Here is an 18,525-nt window from a genome sequence, read left to right on the forward strand (position 1 = left end):
AGAAAAATGGTCATAGGTTTGCGCATGCGCCTCACGCCTGCTCTTTCAGCCCTCCCCTGCTGGGAAACTGGAGGACCTTCCCAGAATGCCCGTGGGTGGCGGCAGCGGCCGATCTGCTTTGGGTCTCGTTGGCAAGACAGCGCCGCGCGCCTGCGAGCCCGTCACGCTTAAATCCCCACCCACCGACCCTCTGCGGAGAGAACTGATTGGGTAGCGCCGCCGTGCGGTGTTTTCCCCCTCTCTACGGGTAGGGAGGGAAAGTGAGGGTGGGGAGAGTAAAGTGGAGGAAAGGTGCGCGCGCGCGAGTGAGCTCCTCCTGGTCGTCTACCGTTGCCGCGAAGGGACATGTGACCGGGGGAAAGCGGCCTCTGAGCAGAACGCGCTGTGGAAGCGGCCTGCTGCAGCTTCCTATCCCGCCTCCTGCTGTTGCCGCCGCCGCCGCGCGAGGCCTTTCCTCAGCCCGGCGGAGATCGCGCGCGCGCGCGCGCCACGGAGGCGCCGAAAGGCCCAGAGCCTCCATGTTGGCGCCGCAGTAGCCGGAGCCCCTTGACCGCACGACCTGCTCCTCCGTCCAAGCCGCTTTCTCCGAGGCGCCGTCAGGTAAGTTGAGTCGGCTTCGTTCGACGCGCGGGGAAGGAGGCGGCGAGGCCGGCGCTGCGTGTGTGTGTGTGAGGGAAAAAGAGAGCGGAAGGGTAACAAAGAGGAAGGCGCCGACGGCCAGGCCTCGTCCGCTTCCCCTCACGGAAGCTGCCCCGGCCTCTTCCCTCGAGGCTCGGCGGGGCCTGGTGGCGAAACGCCGCCCGCCGCCCCCCCAGCACCTCGCCCTGGTCCAGATCGTGGCGGCAGGGGCCTTTGGAAGCTGGCGGAGGAGGCTCCGTGGTCGGGCAGCCGGTTATGCGATCGGCTCGTCTCGGCCCCAAGCAGGGAAAGAAAGTTTCGCTGCCGGAGGAGGAGGCCAATCCGGAGGGTTTCTCTCGGTGCGCAGGAGGAATTTCTCCTCCAGGAGCGAGGATTTGCTGGCGCTTCTCGTAGCCGAATAGCCAGCCCGTCCCGGGCATTCCTTTGTTTAACAATTTCTTTCTCTCTCACACACACGCACACGCACCTCTTGTTTGCGGGCTGGAGGTCACGGCGAGTTGTTAATCTTTGGCCTCTGGACTCCGCGCAGAGCCCGGAGAGGAGAAGATTGGCACTTGCGTTTGCATTTGCTTTTAAAGATAAACGACCCCCCCCTTTTGTGTGCGTGCCGTTTGTGGGATTACTGAAAGACACCTTGTGCATCAATCGTATGGAACAGGCATAGGCGAACTCCGGCTCTCCAGATGTTTGGGACTACAATTCCCAGCAACCCTAATTAACAGGACCAGTGGTCGAGGATGATAATTGTAGTCCGAAACATCTGGAGGGCCGGAGTTTGCCTATGCTTTGTACGGAAGATAATGCTTGGGAGGGGAAAGTACAGAGAATAGTATTAAATTCCGTTACCTGAAAGAGGTGTTGGAATGGTGTTTGCAGTGTTTATGGATACACGAACTACTGTATCTGGCCAAGGGGAAGAAAAAGGCTAGAGAGAATTAACTCGTAGTTGTCTATGGTAGATGTTAAGGTACCAGGAAACTTTCACTTTCTCTTTCCTGGAATACAAGAATAAGGAGTTTGCTTCTCAAACCTTTTCTGTATTTTCTTTTGGATCGTTTTGAGAGCCAGGCATCTCAGTGGCATTTTAAAGCAGCCCAAGACCTGATCATAGGATCCCTTGACACATTTGATGCAAGTTGTGTTTGATATTCCGAATTCCTCTTTGTTGTACCGTAGTTGGGTATGTAATGACAGTGGTGGTGTCTTCACATTCATGAATGAAAATGCCTATTGGGGTGGATCTTAATGTGTATCACAGGCTGTTCTTTTGAACTGAAATGATCACATGATGTGTGTGTAGTCTGAAGGATTCTGTACTGGCACAATCTTGTTGTTATTATTTATTAAAATTATATACTGCCCTTCTTCTGAAGATCACAGGACAGTTGCATGTTTGGCTGCTCAGCGGTTTTAAAGGAAATGTCAGGATTGATATGAACAAGACCTAGGATTTATGAATCATTGTCTTATTAGGGTTTCAGCTATCTGCCTAGCATGCCACAGTAGGGGTGAAAATTGAGTGCAAGTAGATAAATAGGTACCACTCCCGTGGGAAGGTAAACGGTGTTTCTGTGCGCTGCTCTGGTTCGCCAGAAGCGGCTTAGTCATACTCGCCACATGACCTGGAAGCTGTACTCCGGCTCCCTCGGCCAGTAACGCGAGATGAGCGCCGCAACCCCAGAGTTGGACACGACTGGACCTAATGGTCAGGGGTCCCTTTACCTTTAATCAAATGAGAGGAGAGAGGAGGCTGACTTGGCAGAAGGTGTGTGTCTGTAGGGGCAGGTAAGATGAAGGGCCTGACCAACCACAGGTTTCCTGTTCCTGATCTACTGTCTTGTTATGGGTTCTGTAACTGAAAGTTGCATAGTACATGTCACTGGGGAGCAATTCAGTGTCAAAATTTGGAGATGAGAGAGATCCTTAATTTCCTTCGCAGTCTCACATATCTGTCTCTCTTAACTATATGCTTAACTGCTTTCTTTGTGAAGGCATAGCAAACAGGAGGGATTGAATATCTATAAAGGTGTCTGGGGACTCTTTCGTAATGCTGAAGTAGTTGATTGCCAGAAAACTTCATAAGGCGGAACAGCGCACACCTCCTCCCATGTACACCAAATCCACAGTTAAGCAGTATGTTTTGTTTTCATGGAAAGCAAGGACAGGAAGGGAAGGGAAAGTATGTAATTAAATTCTTAGAAAGTTTGTGAAGAAACTTTTGTAAGTAATGCATAGGTAGGAAATGCGGGGTATGGCTTTTTTCTGAAAAGGTGTCAGTAATTTTTTAAGCTTCATAGCTGGCTCTTTCACTAAAAACTAGTCTTTTCATTCCTTAGGGCAAAGATATGTGTAATCTTGGTTAAGTCCAGGCTTCCCACCAACTTGTCCTATTTTATGCTATCACAGGAGGGTGGGATTGTGTGAGAGCCTGAGAGGATGGTGACATTATCTGGCTGCTGCTTTACCACACTGAGTTGCAAGCTCTTCCCAATAAAATGTTCACTGTTCTCCCAAGGGATGGGGCTTGTGAGGAACCAGCCCTTCTACTCTGCTTCTGGGTTTAAGGTTTCCCCCCAGTATTCAGAATGAGGAATGAGCAAGTAGGATGTTAGAAATCTGGGTCCTTGCCCTATGCCAGGGATGTCCAACTTCCAAGAGACTGCGATGTACTCCCACTAAAAATAAAAATAAAGGCAGTGATCTACCCATGGGGGGTGATCCATAAGGATCACACGATCAACCAGGGATGCCCCACGATCGGCCGGTAGATTGCAATCGACTAGTTGGACATCCCTGCCCTATGCCATGCCCAACTCTGTGTAAGCTGTAGCCATTACAGTTATGTCCATTTTAACCCACATGTTTTCTCATAGTTGGTCTTACTTTCCCATACCACTGCACTCTATGGACATAGAAAGCATTCACATATATTAGCAAAATATAATAGGGAGTTTGATGGCATTATTGCAAAGAAGAATGGGTTGGTGTGAGAGCATAGTGCTCTACCCAGCTTCATTTGCTTGTTGTTTTTGACTTTAGCTGGAGGAAAACATTTTAAAGTTATCTAGAGGCATTTGTAAGACAAAACTGATAGGCTGGTAAAGGGTTAAGTGTCTTCCTTTCACTTTATAATTCATCATGTGTTGACACTACAGTGAAAATAAGGGATTAGAAAGCCCATCTTTTCCTTCAAATGTGCCATTGATCCCCAAATTTTTGTATCTTTATCTTTTGCTATTTACTTAAAGCTGCAAATCTGTTAGGAAGTTTGTCTTATAGGTTTTTTTAAAAAAGAATCTTAGAAGAGTAAATTGTAGCAGGTAGGTATCCCATCAGCCATACTTAGCAGTGGGTCATGAAGTGTCCTTTATTGATGGATGAAGTTTCAAGTTCTTAACCCATATTCATTCTGTTATTGATTGCAGGCTCCAGTTCTTGCTTGTTAAAAGATACAGGTTGAAGAGTGAGAGAGAGGGCAGCTGTATTGATGCTAAAATCTTAATCAGTTTACCCCAGTCCACAGTTCTTCAAGAGTAGTCATAAGATAAACAGCACTGTGTGTTTGAACCGACACATCCACCTATCACTTAAGAGATTAGAGTTGAATTTAGGAGTGTTCTCTAAAAAGGTAGGGTAAATTTAGAAAGATGACCCCAAATTGAAAATGTTTTGAGAATCACTGTTTTAGATGAACTTCTTGTTAACGGGAAATGGACAAAGCATTGCATTTTCTCCCAAGATAAGTTGGACTTGGCTCAAGGAGAATCGGCCTGTGTTTACATTTTTCTTTTCTTGTACTCATGTTTATTCTTACTGTTCTGAGTTTGGGGGAAAGGGAATAACCAGGTCAGCTTGGTAATGGTCCACTAATTATGGGGCATTAAGATAGCAAAGGGAGTGGCTCTGTGCCAGAGGACAAATGGGTAGGCTCAACTGTCTGTTAATTTGAAAGACAAAAGGCCGGAGCAGAGTTGAGTAGTGTGAGCTAGAAGCTGGATGCAAAAGCTGCAGGCTGGAAAGGCAGTGTGAGAGAGAGCAAGGCCTGCTTACTGCTGGAATCCAAGGCTGTGGCTATGGGAGAAACAGGACTCTTTGTGGTGTCAATGCTTTCAATCTCTCCATTGTAGGCATAGGTTGTATATACATGTAAAGAAACCAAAATTCTAAAGACACCAGAGTCTCCACTGTGCCTCATTCTGAAGGAAACATGAACTCTGTCTGAGTGCCTGCAACCCTCTGGAATCTCGTACCAGTTGGAGATTGGGGTGGCATGCAACTGTATGTTTAAGACAATCTAGTATGAGATACTATGTCCTGGTCCTATGCGTTGGGAAATCATAGTTACAGGAAAGAAAAGAAAATTCCTTGAATGTATGAGGGCCAAGAAATTGAGACTTGCATGTATAGGGAAGTATATAAATTTAATAAATAAAATTTTAAAACATATGATAAATTGAAGCAATGTGTGATATATGTTCTTGTTATAACACTGCCTCTGTTTGAGTTGTAAGGTTGAAATCTATGACATATTAGGAGGAATAAAATCATTATCAATATTTTGCAGGTTGTATTTCCTAAGCAGAAATGAAGAATAAAAAGCAGTGTATACAAAATGCTGAAGATGAAAAACATGAAGACACAGAAGGTAGCTAATATTCGTTGGATATTCTGCTAAATCAGATAAGATGATAATAAACAAAGTGGAACAACATATATCATTTCTTTTTAGCATCCTCCTACCCCAACATTTCCAGATCTAATAGAGGAAAATCTAAAGCATCCTTTGGTATTTCTGGTTTTAGCTGATTAGAGATAGTGTCCACAGTTCATGGTCACTTCAGAGGGGGCTTCTGAATAGGAGAGTATGTGAAAGCTGTTTGTAAGAGGTCCTTTGTACTTCAGGACATGATGACTCCTGTTGATGTGGCAAACTTACATTTGAAAGGGCTGATCCACATGGCTTGTTATTCTGGAATAACAACTCATTGAATCTCCTTAAACATCTGATTTGTTTACAATATCTGACAAAATAAGCTGCTCTTACCCCTGTCCTTGACAAAGTGCTTGTGTTGTATGTTATTTTCTGATATGCAAAGGGTTGTAGATTCGGTGCACTAAGAGACACACAATAAAGATCAAAACTGTGTAAGGCAGGGGTGGCTGACCTTTTTCATCCTGAAGATTGCATTCAGAGTTGGCCAACCTGCAGTTCACACCTTGCATATGTCTTGCCATACAGACATATGCATGAAGCTGCACGTTATCCACCCACACAGGCACTCATCATTCACATAGATACATATACTGCACACCCGTTCCCCATCCTCTCTGCCTAGTGCTGTGATGGGCCATTTTCTTCACTCTAAGGCTAGACTGCACAGAGAGGTTTAAACCTCTCAGTTCAGCACTGAGAAAGGTCAATTTCTTCACTGCAGTGCTGAGCTTAGGTGAGAAGTTTAAACCTCTCTACCTAAGTGCTGGGATGGAGATTCACCACAACTTTTCCTCTCATCTCAGTAGTTCATATATTGTTTCATTGCAGCATTGGGCTGCGAGGAGAAGTTTAAATCTTTCCCAAATTAAACCTCTCCCCTCAGCTCCATGATGGAGAAGTTGCAGTGCTAAAGAGGGGCATGGCTTTCCCAGACCTGGGGGTCCACCTGCAGTAACTTTGTTGGGTGGGCTAGATTTGGCCTGCAAGCTTGCTACCCCTGATTTGAGGGGGTGTTTCTGAAGCATCCAGGAATTTAATGCCCATGTAGAGGTGTGGTATCATCTCAAGACCACTGTTTATGATTTTTTTGATATACATTGTGTCCCAAGTGAATTGTTATCTAGACACTTGCATGCTAGCCAGAAAAAGGTATTGTCTATTTGGCATTTGTTAGTTTTCAGTCGGTCTGGATTTTAATAGGGTTTTAAGAAATTATAAAGTCAACTTTATTTTTTAAAACTTGAGAAAAAGGCTTAAAAGGTTTTGTTTTAATCATAGGAAAATTACTGCGCTGTTTTTGAGAAAACTATTTACAAAAAATAAAAAAATTGAACAAAATTGCACCTTACAATTTTATATGCATGTAGATCACATTGATATCACAGTGATTTATAATTAACCTGTGAAACTAATTGACATATATGCAGTAGTGACTACTGTCATAGTAACTTGTTTAAAAGCTTCAGTAATTCCATGTTGTAGATTGTTTGTTGTTGGCCACTACCAATAATAGGCCAGAGCAGTTTTCATATTCACATCTAAAGGTGCGCGTGCACACACACACACACACACACACCCTAACCCTAACCCTAAATCTTGTTGGCCTCAGTGGTACATAATGAGCATAACTGCATTTCAGACCTAGCTGACAATATTGAGATATTTTACTGTCAACTTACAAAGCATTTGAGAGTCAACTTTTTAGATCTGCAAGTTTGAACAAAATTGCATATCAGCATGATGTGGCATGTTATTTAAGTGCATATTACTACTACAGACTTCACAGAGCTTTTACATTTTATAACAGGTGAAGAAAATGAAGAAAACTGCTCCTGTTCTTCTAGCTTTCTGTCTGATGAAGATGACAGGTGTCCAATCTGTCTAAACTGCCTGGTAGAGCAGGAAGTTGGTTTTCCTGAAAACTGCAGTCACATCTTCTGCATGACCTGCATCCTTAAATGGGCTGAAGTAAGTATAGGTGGTTCATGGAAAACTTGTAAACTGGCTACTTAAATGCTTAAAATCTTTTTAAAGGGTAATATTTCTCCTTGGCAGCCAAAGAACAGTACTACTAGTTCCTCATATTCAAGTGACCTCCAAGGCGCATGGCAGCCTGCTTTTGAAACATGAGACTTTCAAAAGCAGTTTATAATATAGCAAAAGGGCTTGATGTTTAAAGGATTAAAAAAAAAAACAACCCCAGCTGGCATGCCTAAATTAGCTCTTTGTGAGTTATGGCCCAAATGTAACTCGTTTCACATTTCGCGAAGTACTCGCATCACCACATTTGGTAAATGCTTAGGTGGTGATCTTTGTTTGTTGGAAGCTAATGTTGTGAGTTCTTGATAAATGGTTTGTCCATTTGTCTTTCCAAATTCTATAGGTAATTATTGTGTCTCCTTTCCAAAGTTCTTACTGCTGTTGCTTTCCAGAGAAATCTGCTAAATGATAGTACTGACCTATTTTCTTGCAACTTTGTAATATTGTGCTTTGTTACTGTAGACTTCTTTCTTTGCCCATGTAGTTATGCTTATGCAATATAACATTGTTGCTTTCAGCATCTTGCTTATTGTGATGAACAACCCAGACAATTGTAGAGATAGAAAGAAAGTCTTATCCACATCATAAGCAATATTGTAACTGATGCTTATCCAGCTTCTTAGAAACTTTTTGGAGAACTACTTTTTCTAGGCATATTTTATTGCTGTGATCACTTATCACTGTGGCAGATATTATAAACCCCAGAGCTTAAATGTGTACTGTTCATGTCCTACTCTAATCAGTAGGACAAAATGTTTCTAAAAGTCAGTAATTGTTTTCTATGTTCATGGCATTCCTTCAAATATTTGAAGCTAATTATCCTGAATTGTGTTCATGATAAAAGGTTTAGGCCCTCTGCTTTAAAGACACAAGCCAACAGGCCTCAATGGTAGAAAAACAGTGTGGCAAGCAAAGCCCATGCCAGCAGGCATTGCACTTATGCACAGGTTGATCTTATTTAATGAGCAGAATGTGTGACTGGAACCAGGTGGGTTGAGAGGAGGGCTCAGATTTTGCAGTCAGTCTGCATGTCAGTACCTGGAAGGGTCTCTTAGGTTGGTTGTACTTCCTGGTTGCTGGATCTGAGTCACTGCTATGTGGCAGTCTGTGGCCCTTCCCATTCCTCAGGAGGGAATGATATGAATATGACTGCAAGTAAGGACAGTAGGGAGTCAGAATTCAGTTTCTGTTGTGCCCCTGCTTCCACCACTCTTTGGAGACCTGGGTTTTACTACTGCACCACTCTGCCTCCACCATGTGACTTCCTGGATGCTTGCTATCTATCTAAAGTGCAAGATCCCACCTTTATTTTATCACCTGAAGGATTTCCACCACACACACCTGAAATATCAAACATGTCTGCTTTCCTAATTCCTTTTATATCTCCGTTGTCATCATTTAATTCAAAAAAATCATTTATTCACCTTTTACCATTAATAATAATAATAATAATAATAATAATAATAATAATAATTTATTTGTACCCCGCTCATCTGGCTGGGTTTCCCCAGCCATTCTGGGCGGCTCCCAACAAAGATTAAAAATACATGAAAATATCACACATTAAAAACTTCCCTGAACAGGGCTGCCTTCAGATGTCTTCTGAATGTAAGGTAGTTGTTTATCTCTTTGACATGAGATGGGAGGGCATTCCACAGGGCGGGCGCCACTACCGAGAAGGCCCTCTGCCTGGTTCCCTGTAGCTTTGCTTCTCGCAGTGAGGGAACCGCCAGAAGGCCCTCGGCGTTGGACCTCAGTGTCTGGGCAGAACGATGGGGGTGGAGACGCTCCTTCAGGTATACTGGACCGAGGCCATTTAGGGCTTTAAAGGTCAACACCAGCACTTTGAATTGTGCTCAGAAACGTACTGGGAGCCAATGTAGGTCTTTCTGGTGAGACAGTCTGCGGGCAGGTAGGGTCTTAGCCTGCGTACCAGATGTAGCTGGTAGACAGCTGCCCTGGATACAGAATTGACCTGCGCCTCCGTGGACAGCTGTGAGTCCAAAATGACTCCCAGACTGCGCACCTGGTCCTTCAGGGGCACAGTTACCCCATTCAGGACCAGGGAGTCCTCCACACCAGCCCGCCCCCTGTCCCCCAAGAACAATACTTCTGTCTTGTCAGGATTCAACCTCAATCCATTAACCGCCATCCATCCTCCAACCGCCTCCAAGCACTCACACAGGACCTTCACTGGTTCCGATTTAAAAGAGAGGTAGAGCTGGGTATCGTCCGCATATTGATGGACACCCAGCCCAAACCCCCTGATGACCTCTCCCAGCGGCTTCATATAGATGTTAAAAAGCATGGGGGAGAGGACAACCCTGAGGCACCTCACAAGTGAGGGCCCAGGGGTCTGAACACTATTCCCCCCCCCCCAACCACTTTCTGGACACGGCCCAGGAGGAAGGAGCGGAACCACTGTATAACAGTGCCCCCAGTTCCCAGCTCCTCTAGACGGTCCAGAAGGATGATATGGTTGATTGTATCAAAGGCCGCTGAGAGATCCAGCAGAACTAGGAAACAGTTCTCACCTTTGTCCCTAGCCTGCCGGAGATCATCAACTAGCACGACCAAGGCAGTTTCAGTCCCATGATGAGGCCTGAATCCCAATTGGAAGGGATCCAAATGGTCCGCATCCTCTAGGCATGCCTGGAGTTGTTCAGCAACCACCCGCTCAATCACCTTGCCCAAGAATGGAAGATTTGAGATTGGGTGATGGTTGGCCATACTGGCCGGGTCTAAAGATGTTTTTTAAAGAAGCGGTTTAATGACCACCTCTTTCAGTGGGTCTGGGAATGCTCCCTCACAGAGGGAAGCATTCACCGCCCCGCGAAGCCCATCGCCCAGCCCTTCCCGGCTTGCTTTTATTAGCCAGGATGGGCAAGGATCAAGGAGACAGGTGGTTGGTTTCACACGTCCAAGCAGCCTGTCCACATCCTCGGGGGTAACGGATTGGAATTGATCCCATGAAACATGACTAGACTAGACAGGGCTCTAGCACTCTCCCGCCCAGCCCTGCTCCCATGGTGGAGACTAAACTTTGCAAAAGCATTGCAGGAGATCTTGGGACCCCTACCAGGCCCCGATGACGAAGGTGGTTCTGATAGATTGCGAACCACCTGGAAGAGTCTCCTGCTGCTGTTTTCTGCAGATGCAATAGAAACAGTGAAGAAGGTCCTCTTCGCCATTGCCACTTGGTAGGCTCAAACACAAGTTGTAGTTCGTGTTTGTGTCTTACTGCACGTGGTTTGTATAAGAGAGACCAACCATGATTCCAGATTCAAATGTAGCACTCACCCAAGCCATGGCCCAACTCTGATAGCAGCAGGACCTGGAGAGCAAAGTGGCAGCAATTTTTGCTTGGAGAACCCACATACTTGTTCATTCCTGCTTAGTTATGCTTTGGGTTAGTGTTACATGCAAAGTGGACCAGAGTTCTCTTCATACAGGACTGCCACTATTGATTTGAAATAAATGGACATGACTAACTGAGGTCCATTAATTTTCATCATCTTCTCCTGAGTAGAACTGTCATGGACTGGCTGCTGACAATAACTCAGTTGGATGCAACCCTCAGTCTATGGATTTGGTTGGTTTGAAATTTAAATAAATGTGCATATTAGCATATTACAAACCCTTTGCTACAAGTGCCTTATTGGTTTATGTGAGAACTAAACCTTTAATCAAAACTGCCACTCCTAGGAGGAAAGGCTATTATTTATAAAATAGCCTTTAAAATTAAATTGCTGTTGAATTGCAACCCAACAGATCAGCTTGCCCTTGCTGATTGATCAACTAATGCTTTAATTGGTTTACTTATTAAGCCAATTAGCATCTGGAGTCTTAAATTAATTGAAAGTAACAGATTCCAGAGGAATATGCATGCTTGTTGGTTTGAATCAAGAGATTAAAAAACTGGACAGACAATGCAGTTGTTCCTTTTTTAGGGGGGGGGGACAACAACTATTTCTAATGTTATAAAATAGTGAGATGTGAACAAAATCTTCTTTCAGACCAGAGCGTCATGTCCAGTTGACCGCAAACAGTTCCAAGCTGTATATAAACTAAATGCGTTAGAAGACAGCATAAAGGTAAGTTCCAATGTTTATTTAATTTATATTTTGTGTTTAGAAAATTACCATCAGAATAAATTAACGTTTTGTTCTTCAGAGATCTGAATAATTATTTGGTCACTAAGGCAGGTTGGATGCTGTTAATAGCATGTTCTAACTTTGACAAAAAAGCATTAGTTTAAAGCATTTAACCCTGACAGAAAAAGTCATTCTCTTTGTGGAAGATTAAGTCTACATCCAACCCATTTTTATATACTTTGAAATTATTTCTCAGTGTTAGATTTTGATTGATTTGCAAAGCAGATGCCGATTGCTCTTTTCGCTTACCGTATTTTACGCTCCATAAGATGCACTTTTCCCCTCCTAAAAAGGAAGGGGAAATCCCTGTGCGCCTTATGGAGTGAAGGCTTTGCTCCTGCTGCCTCCCCCCACCCCCCGCCATGTTCGGCGGGAGGTGAGGGGAGGCAGTGGCAATGTTGCTGGATCGTGCCAGCACCTCCGTTTGCCGAAAGAAGCTTCTTTCGGCAAACGGAGGTGCTGGCACGATCCAGCAACATCCTCTGCGCTTCCCACTGCATCCCCCACCGCGTTCGGCAGGAGGTGGGGGGAGGCAGCGGAGATGTCTGCTTTTGGGATCGGTGGGTGGCAGGGAGGTTGGTGGAGGATTTCCTCCACCACCCCATGCGCTGCCCGCCGATCCCTGATAATTCAATCAATATCTTGGGAACACTTTCATACGGCAAATACAGTCGTACCTCTGGTTGCTTTGGGTTGCGTTCGTCACGGGATACGAATGCGCTGAACCCAGAAGTACCGGAACGGGTTACTTCCGGGTTCGGCAATTCGCCCATGTGCAGACGCGCAAAATGACATCACATGCATGTGCAGAAGCACCACATTGCATCACGCACATGCGCAGACGCAGCACTTCAGGTTGCAGACCTTTCAGGTTGCGAATGGGGCTCCGGAACAGATCCCGTTCACAACCAGAGGTACCACTGTAATGCGGACTTCATCAATTGTCTAGTAGCTTATAAGAAAAGTTTTATTGGACTTTATTTATGTTTTCAGAAAATGCCAAGACAGATTTTTAGTTTTTTTACTGGTAACTCTACCCAAGCGTGTGCTATTGAGCAAGCTTCTGCTTTGTCTATTTTCCTAGAATGAGAATGTCTTGACCCAGAGTTCCTTTAGAACAAAACAGTGTGATGCTATAAATCAGCATTGGCATTTTTATATCGTGTATTAAGTGAATAATGCTGTAGGCTGAATCACATAACTACTAGGTTATAAATATTAGAGAAAATGATTTGGGAAATTGCTGTACTAATTTTAACATTCCTTACAGGTTCAAATAAAGGAACAAGTAAGCAAAAAAGATGACCTACTTAGCTGTAATGAGGGCAAGTATTGCCCTGCAAATATGAAAAACTGTACAAGGTTAGTAATGAACCATTTCTCTACTGTTGATGTCATGTCTAGTTCGTTCATAAACATTGATTAGATATGTTTCAGATTGATAAAGATGATACCAATAAGTAATACTCGGAGTACTGCCATACAGATCAAAAGACTTGCTATTTAAGTCTGTTAATTTGTACTGGGTTAAGAGTATGACTACCGTATTTTCCAGCGTATAAGACGACCCCCAACTTTTCCAGTTAAAATATAGAGTTTGAGATATACTTGACCGCAGATTCTCCACCCGACGTATAAGACGACCCCAGACTTTTGAGAAGATTTTCCTGGATTAAAAAGTAGTCTTGTACGCCAGAATATACAGTAATGTTGAATATGATATCACCCTAAATACATAGGCAATATTTAAGACAATTTGCCGAGAAAGGATCCATTAGATCAGTGTGTTTCAACCACTGTTCGCGAGATGTTGCCTGGTGTGCCGTGGGAAAATTACTTTATATATAGTCAATATAGGCACAGAGTTAATTTTTTTAACATTTTCTAATGGTGGTGTGCCTCGTGATTTTTTTCATGAAACAAGTGTGCCTTTGCCCAAAAAAGGTTGAAAAACACTGCATTAGATGGCATAGGTTGCTCTCACCCATTACCAGGATTAATCTTCATATTCTTTGGAGATAAGCAACAGTTTGTTACTGTACATTTAAGTGTCCAGAGTATCATAGCTGTTTCATTCTTTAGATCTTGGATGTTAAAGATCTTTAGGGTATTTATAGAATTCATTCCTTTATAGGACCCTGGTCCATCATTAGCACACACACAATTGCTTAGCATGTAACTGTTTTGTATGTGTTTGCAGAAAACAGGAAAATGCAGGGAAAGTGCATTTAACGGCAATCTCCTGTAAAGGCTGGAACCAAAAACACAGTAAGTTTGGTTTTTTTGTCACTAACTTGGCTTCCCTTTGAAATTTCAAAACTACATGTTGCTAGTGCTTTGGATGTATTTGATATGCTTCTATCAAATTAATGGTTTCTAAGCCAATTTCAGCAGAGCAGAGAAGTCTTACGACGTTATGGGAGATAGGAAACTGCAATAAATCAAATCTAGGCTCCAATCAAAAGAACCACAGGGGTTCTGATGCTCACTTGTCCAGCATGCCAGTGTTGGGGGGACTGTGTGCTATACAGGACTTCTAAAGAGAATTGGCAAACCTTTCCATGCACAAAGAGGTCCTGCTTACATATACACAGACACACTTGATAAGGTCTGAGTCTAACCTTAGTAAATAGCAACAAATCAATCAAATAGCTTATTGTGTATTAGCAAGTATTTAAACTGTGTGTTTTTCCTTTGGAGCTCTGTCTTACGTCCCCAGCATTTGGGGAACAATTTCTGTGGTCCAGAGCATTCTTTTCATATGATGCTTCAAGAGAACTTTGGTGTGCATGGAAGTGGCCTCTGCTTCCTAACCAAAAACCTCACTTCTCATGTTGGCCCTTAGCTCTTTTTCTGACCCTATCGGAAAAGAGTCATTCCTCCCTAATTGTCAACTAGTAGTCCAGACATAGGGGTGCTTCGATATGTAGCAAGTCACAATTCTAGGCAAAATAGCCATGATAGGCTTGACAAAAACAGAGTCCTGTGGCACTGTAAAAGCTTAACCAAATTCTAGCATCATCTTAGCAGGAGAATAGTGTGAGCTGAATGCACCTCTGGGTGTACTGAAATAGTTATATAGTTGGCTGGTTTGTAGCCTGTGTTGTGAAATTATATAAAGAACAGACAAATATGTGTCCCGCTGATTAGCTTGGGTATATGCTAGTAATTTTCTAATCTGATTGTGTTTTTCTTCCAAAGGGCTTTTCCAGTAGTAAAATGTTTGTGAAATTCTTACGTTTAAAATGAAATTTAATCTACGTCTAATTGCCTTAATGCTAATGATTATCAGATTAAAGTGAGATTGTGCATTTTTTAATCATTATAAAGGTTCTTCAAACAAAGAAGAAGATAAAAGTTCAATTTCTATGAAGAAAAATAAGGTTTGTTCAATTACTTTTATGTTTGAAGGACTAAAAGTTACTGAATACATTTTTGTTTAAGGCGGCTTTCCCTCAAGTTTGTGCAATGACAGTACAAACTGGGGGTCTCCAGAGTCTTAGGTAGAGGTCTTTCCCATCACCTGCTACCTAACCTTTTAAAGTCTGTGCCTAGATAATTTGTTTGAAGTGCCTAATTATGATGAAAAAAAACCTTAAGGTTGAACTTTGGACTTTCTAAATGCAAAGTGTCTCCTCTACCTCTGAGTCCTTCCCTGCCACTCCATCCTAGTTTGTAGACCTAGCAGTGAAAGTGAGTTTCAAGACCTTGTGAAATGTGTTGCATTAATATATTTCTGTCTGTGTCTCAGTGCAGTTTAGATGGCTTCTGCAGTTATATGACTAGAATATAAATCTTCTTTCAAATGTTCTTACATCTGGAACCCTTTTGTTTTATGAATATTAGATGCAGAGGTTACCACAGTGTTTTACATTTAAAACTTTATTTTGTAGCCCAGAAGACAAACCTGCTCAAGCAGATTTCTCAGAAGTAATTTCTGTGGTAGATTTTCTTCTAATAGTAGCTTCAATGGAGAATCTCCTAATTACCAAAATGAATGGTCAGTATTGAATCTGTTGTTCACAAAGACTATTGTAATACTGTAAAATGTTAATATGACTCATTTGACTTTCTGGTGAAATGGTAGATCTAGATTAACTTTTTTTCCTCACATACAAAACCACTGTAGTAGGATCTACTCTAGCAAAAAATAGAAATATGTAATTGAGCCCTAATCTCCCAATATTATCTTTGCAAATATTCTAGAGCAATTTTTAAAATCTGAAAGTCTGTCTCTGTGTAGGGTTTAAATGGCTTTTGTATCTGTTCTTCTTGGAACGTAGAGCCTACAGTGAGTCAGACCTTTGTGCCATCTCATTCAGCATTGTCAACCCTGATTGGTAGTGTCTCTCCAAGGTTGCAGTTCTTCCTAGCCTATCAGGAGCTACCAGGGATTGAACCTGGGATCTTTTGACATGTAAAGCATGATCACTACCACTGAGCTATGGCCCTTCCTCTCCTAATATGCTATACGTTGTTAAGAAATAGCTTGATGAGTTCTGGAGCTTCAAGAAATCTTGCATGTGTGCCGCAAATCTGCTGTTTTTAGAATATGAGTGGGTAACTTCTTCTCCATTGTTGTGTAGTGTTGCAGCTTTGTGTATGAGTTGAGACTCAGGAATTGCCAATTCAAATATTATATCTCCCTTGAGCACGTTAGGTGACCTAAGGAAGCCAGTGGCTGTGTTTTGTCATAATGCTAAACCATTGTGTTGGATTGTATATCAGCCATGGGGTTGTATGCTCCCTCTCCCTCTCTTTCGGTGTGGTAGCAAGGACAAGATAGGAGGCTTCTGATTTAAGAGTGTCTGCAGTTCAGTGTGTTTGAAGCCAAGCAGTAGTTAATCTTATCTGTGGTCATTTGAAACAAGCCAGCTTCATAAAGTATGGTTAAAATGGGCTTAATGAACGGGCTTGTTTTAATGAACTATAGTTAACATTAACTGCATTTTGTCTGGGGTTTAGATATTGCAACAAGCTGCATTTTATTTAAAATGGAAACAGAAACTCCTGAAGTCTTCCTTACCGCTATGCCAGAGCAGGAGATGGGTGGTGGCAGGCTGGAGGGAGGAAGCACACGAGCCTTCAGATAGATCAGTTTGTCCTTGTAATGTTCAACTTTGCTGCAGTTTTCTTTATCTGAATGAGACCAGTATCTGTACCTCAACCCATACATCTGCTACATAAGGATAATACTGACACACCCACTTTGTGAGACTATTAAGCGTTATTGAGAATTAATATAAAGTATGTCAATTATCATTTTCCATTCTGGAAATAGGTGCACATTTGTATCTTAAGTCTATCTACCACCTTGTTAAGATGCACATCAAGGCCCTAAAATTTATTTCAAATTTATGTTCCAGTATAGAGATGAGCAAAATTGACACAATGATCGGGCATAAGAGAAGAGAGCTGGAGTTGTCATGTTCTGTACTAGCTAGTATGGCAAGGTAAAGCAACCAACTGGTTGAGAATTGTTTTGTTTTGTTTTTAAATGCACTTTGTCACTAGTGAAGCTACAGTCAAAATATCTAAAGAACAATAACAAATGGGTTAAGATAAACTTTCAATAGTATTTGAAATGTTGTGTTTTTTTAATTACATGTGATTACACAAAATAAAATACTTATATTTTATGTTGTGAACCACCCTGTGATCTTCAGATGAAAGGCGGTATACAAATTTAATAAATAATTATAATTATATTAAAATGTGCTTTGCTATATAATAGTTTGGTTCTGTCTATTATTCTGAATGGATAGAACCTCAGTTAAGCAAAGAGTTTGTCTGGTTTCTTGTTTTGCATTTGGAATGCTTAAAACTTAGGATCATAATAATTCCTCATAATAAGATAAGAGCAATGCAGTTTATTTGCACTTAAGTCTGGTTATATTTTTACTTTTTGATTTGTAATGCATAAACCTAACATTAATGAATAATTCAGGCAAATTCATAATCCAGGTGATTAAAAAGCTAGTAATATATATACAATATATAGATTTCATTTTGGAAAACAAAAGCGTTTTTTTTTTCCCTATTCCACTTCAGACCTTTTTAGCGGAGTCCAAATCCTCTAAGCCCAAAAGGATTTTGGCCAAGATAACAAACTTTAAATCCAAGAAGGGAGTCTCAATCCTTCATGTGCTTTTCATTACTATTTATCCAATGGATACAATGTATTTTTATGTGGCCTTATGTGATACCACCCCATAGGATTCTTCCTGTAACTCTTGTTTTTATTTGGGTTAATTTTTACAGAATACCTTCCATGGGATGTGAAACAGAGATGACAACTTGCTGTCTGGTTTCCACAGTAGTGGGAACTCATTTTTTGAGAAGTTCTTCGCCTTTGGAAAACTTTGGTAAATTTTTTTTGTAAGTTTTATTTATAGTTCATATAAAGCAACATTTTCATTAATTCCTCCAACTATATTATGTTATTTTCCCTATTTAAATATACATTTTAAGAGTTAATTGTCACATTGGTGTGAGGTATTTTAATTTGAAATGTCTAAAGAATGTTCAGATATAAAGTTGGTTTTTTAACATAATATGGGAGGTGGCTAAGGTAGAATGTGCAGACCTATTTTAATCAGGCCCTAATTTCTTCTCTCTCTACCATCCCCCAGGTTATAGAAATTATTTCACTGGAGGTTATAGCATTTCCATGCAGATAAACTAGGGCTGAACAGATCCTAAATTAAGTCATTCTAAGCATGCCTGTAAAATGTCGTCTTTTTGAGGTTATCCTGCTGAACAAATAGATACTTGCAGTTCAGAGGGACTTGAACCATCTAGTTCTTTTCAATAGATGTATGGATTTCTGTTTATTTTACTATCTTAAACAGAATTCCTGCTTCGTAAAACATTTTCCCTACTAGGAATATACAGAATACATATCTGTGCGTCGCACATATGTGCACACAGAAAGAAAGGAGAGAAGTTATTTTGAGGAATCATAAGTACTTTTGAGGT

At 42.0% G+C, this 18,525-nt stretch overlaps 1 protein-coding gene across 3 annotated transcripts in view; it reads left to right on the forward strand.

Annotated features, from left to right (window-relative positions):
• Positions 1-409: 409 nt before the first annotated feature.
• SCAF11 (SR-related CTD associated factor 11) overlaps positions 410-18,525 on the forward strand; it is a 28,797-nt gene continuing 10,681 nt past the window's right edge. For all 3 annotated transcript variants that reach the window (XM_033162409.1, XM_033162410.1, XM_033162411.1), the window contains exons 1-10: positions 410-600; positions 5,204-5,284; positions 7,161-7,321; positions 11,410-11,487; positions 12,818-12,909; positions 13,748-13,815; positions 14,878-14,930; positions 15,441-15,547; positions 16,914-17,000; positions 17,809-17,912. In XM_033162409.1, coding sequence (XP_033018300.1) covers positions 5,224-5,284; positions 7,161-7,321; positions 11,410-11,487; positions 12,818-12,909; positions 13,748-13,815; positions 14,878-14,930; positions 15,441-15,547; positions 16,914-17,000; positions 17,809-17,912 — 811 coding nt within the window. In that variant the 5' untranslated portion in view covers positions 410-600; positions 5,204-5,223. The remainder of the gene's footprint in view (positions 601-5,203; positions 5,285-7,160; positions 7,322-11,409; positions 11,488-12,817; positions 12,910-13,747; positions 13,816-14,877; positions 14,931-15,440; positions 15,548-16,913; positions 17,001-17,808; positions 17,913-18,525) is intronic.

This window comes from Lacerta agilis, chromosome 10, assembly GCF_009819535.1.
Source record: "Lacerta agilis isolate rLacAgi1 chromosome 10, rLacAgi1.pri, whole genome shotgun sequence".
NCBI classification, from domain to species: domain Eukaryota; kingdom Metazoa; phylum Chordata; class Lepidosauria; order Squamata; family Lacertidae; genus Lacerta; species Lacerta agilis.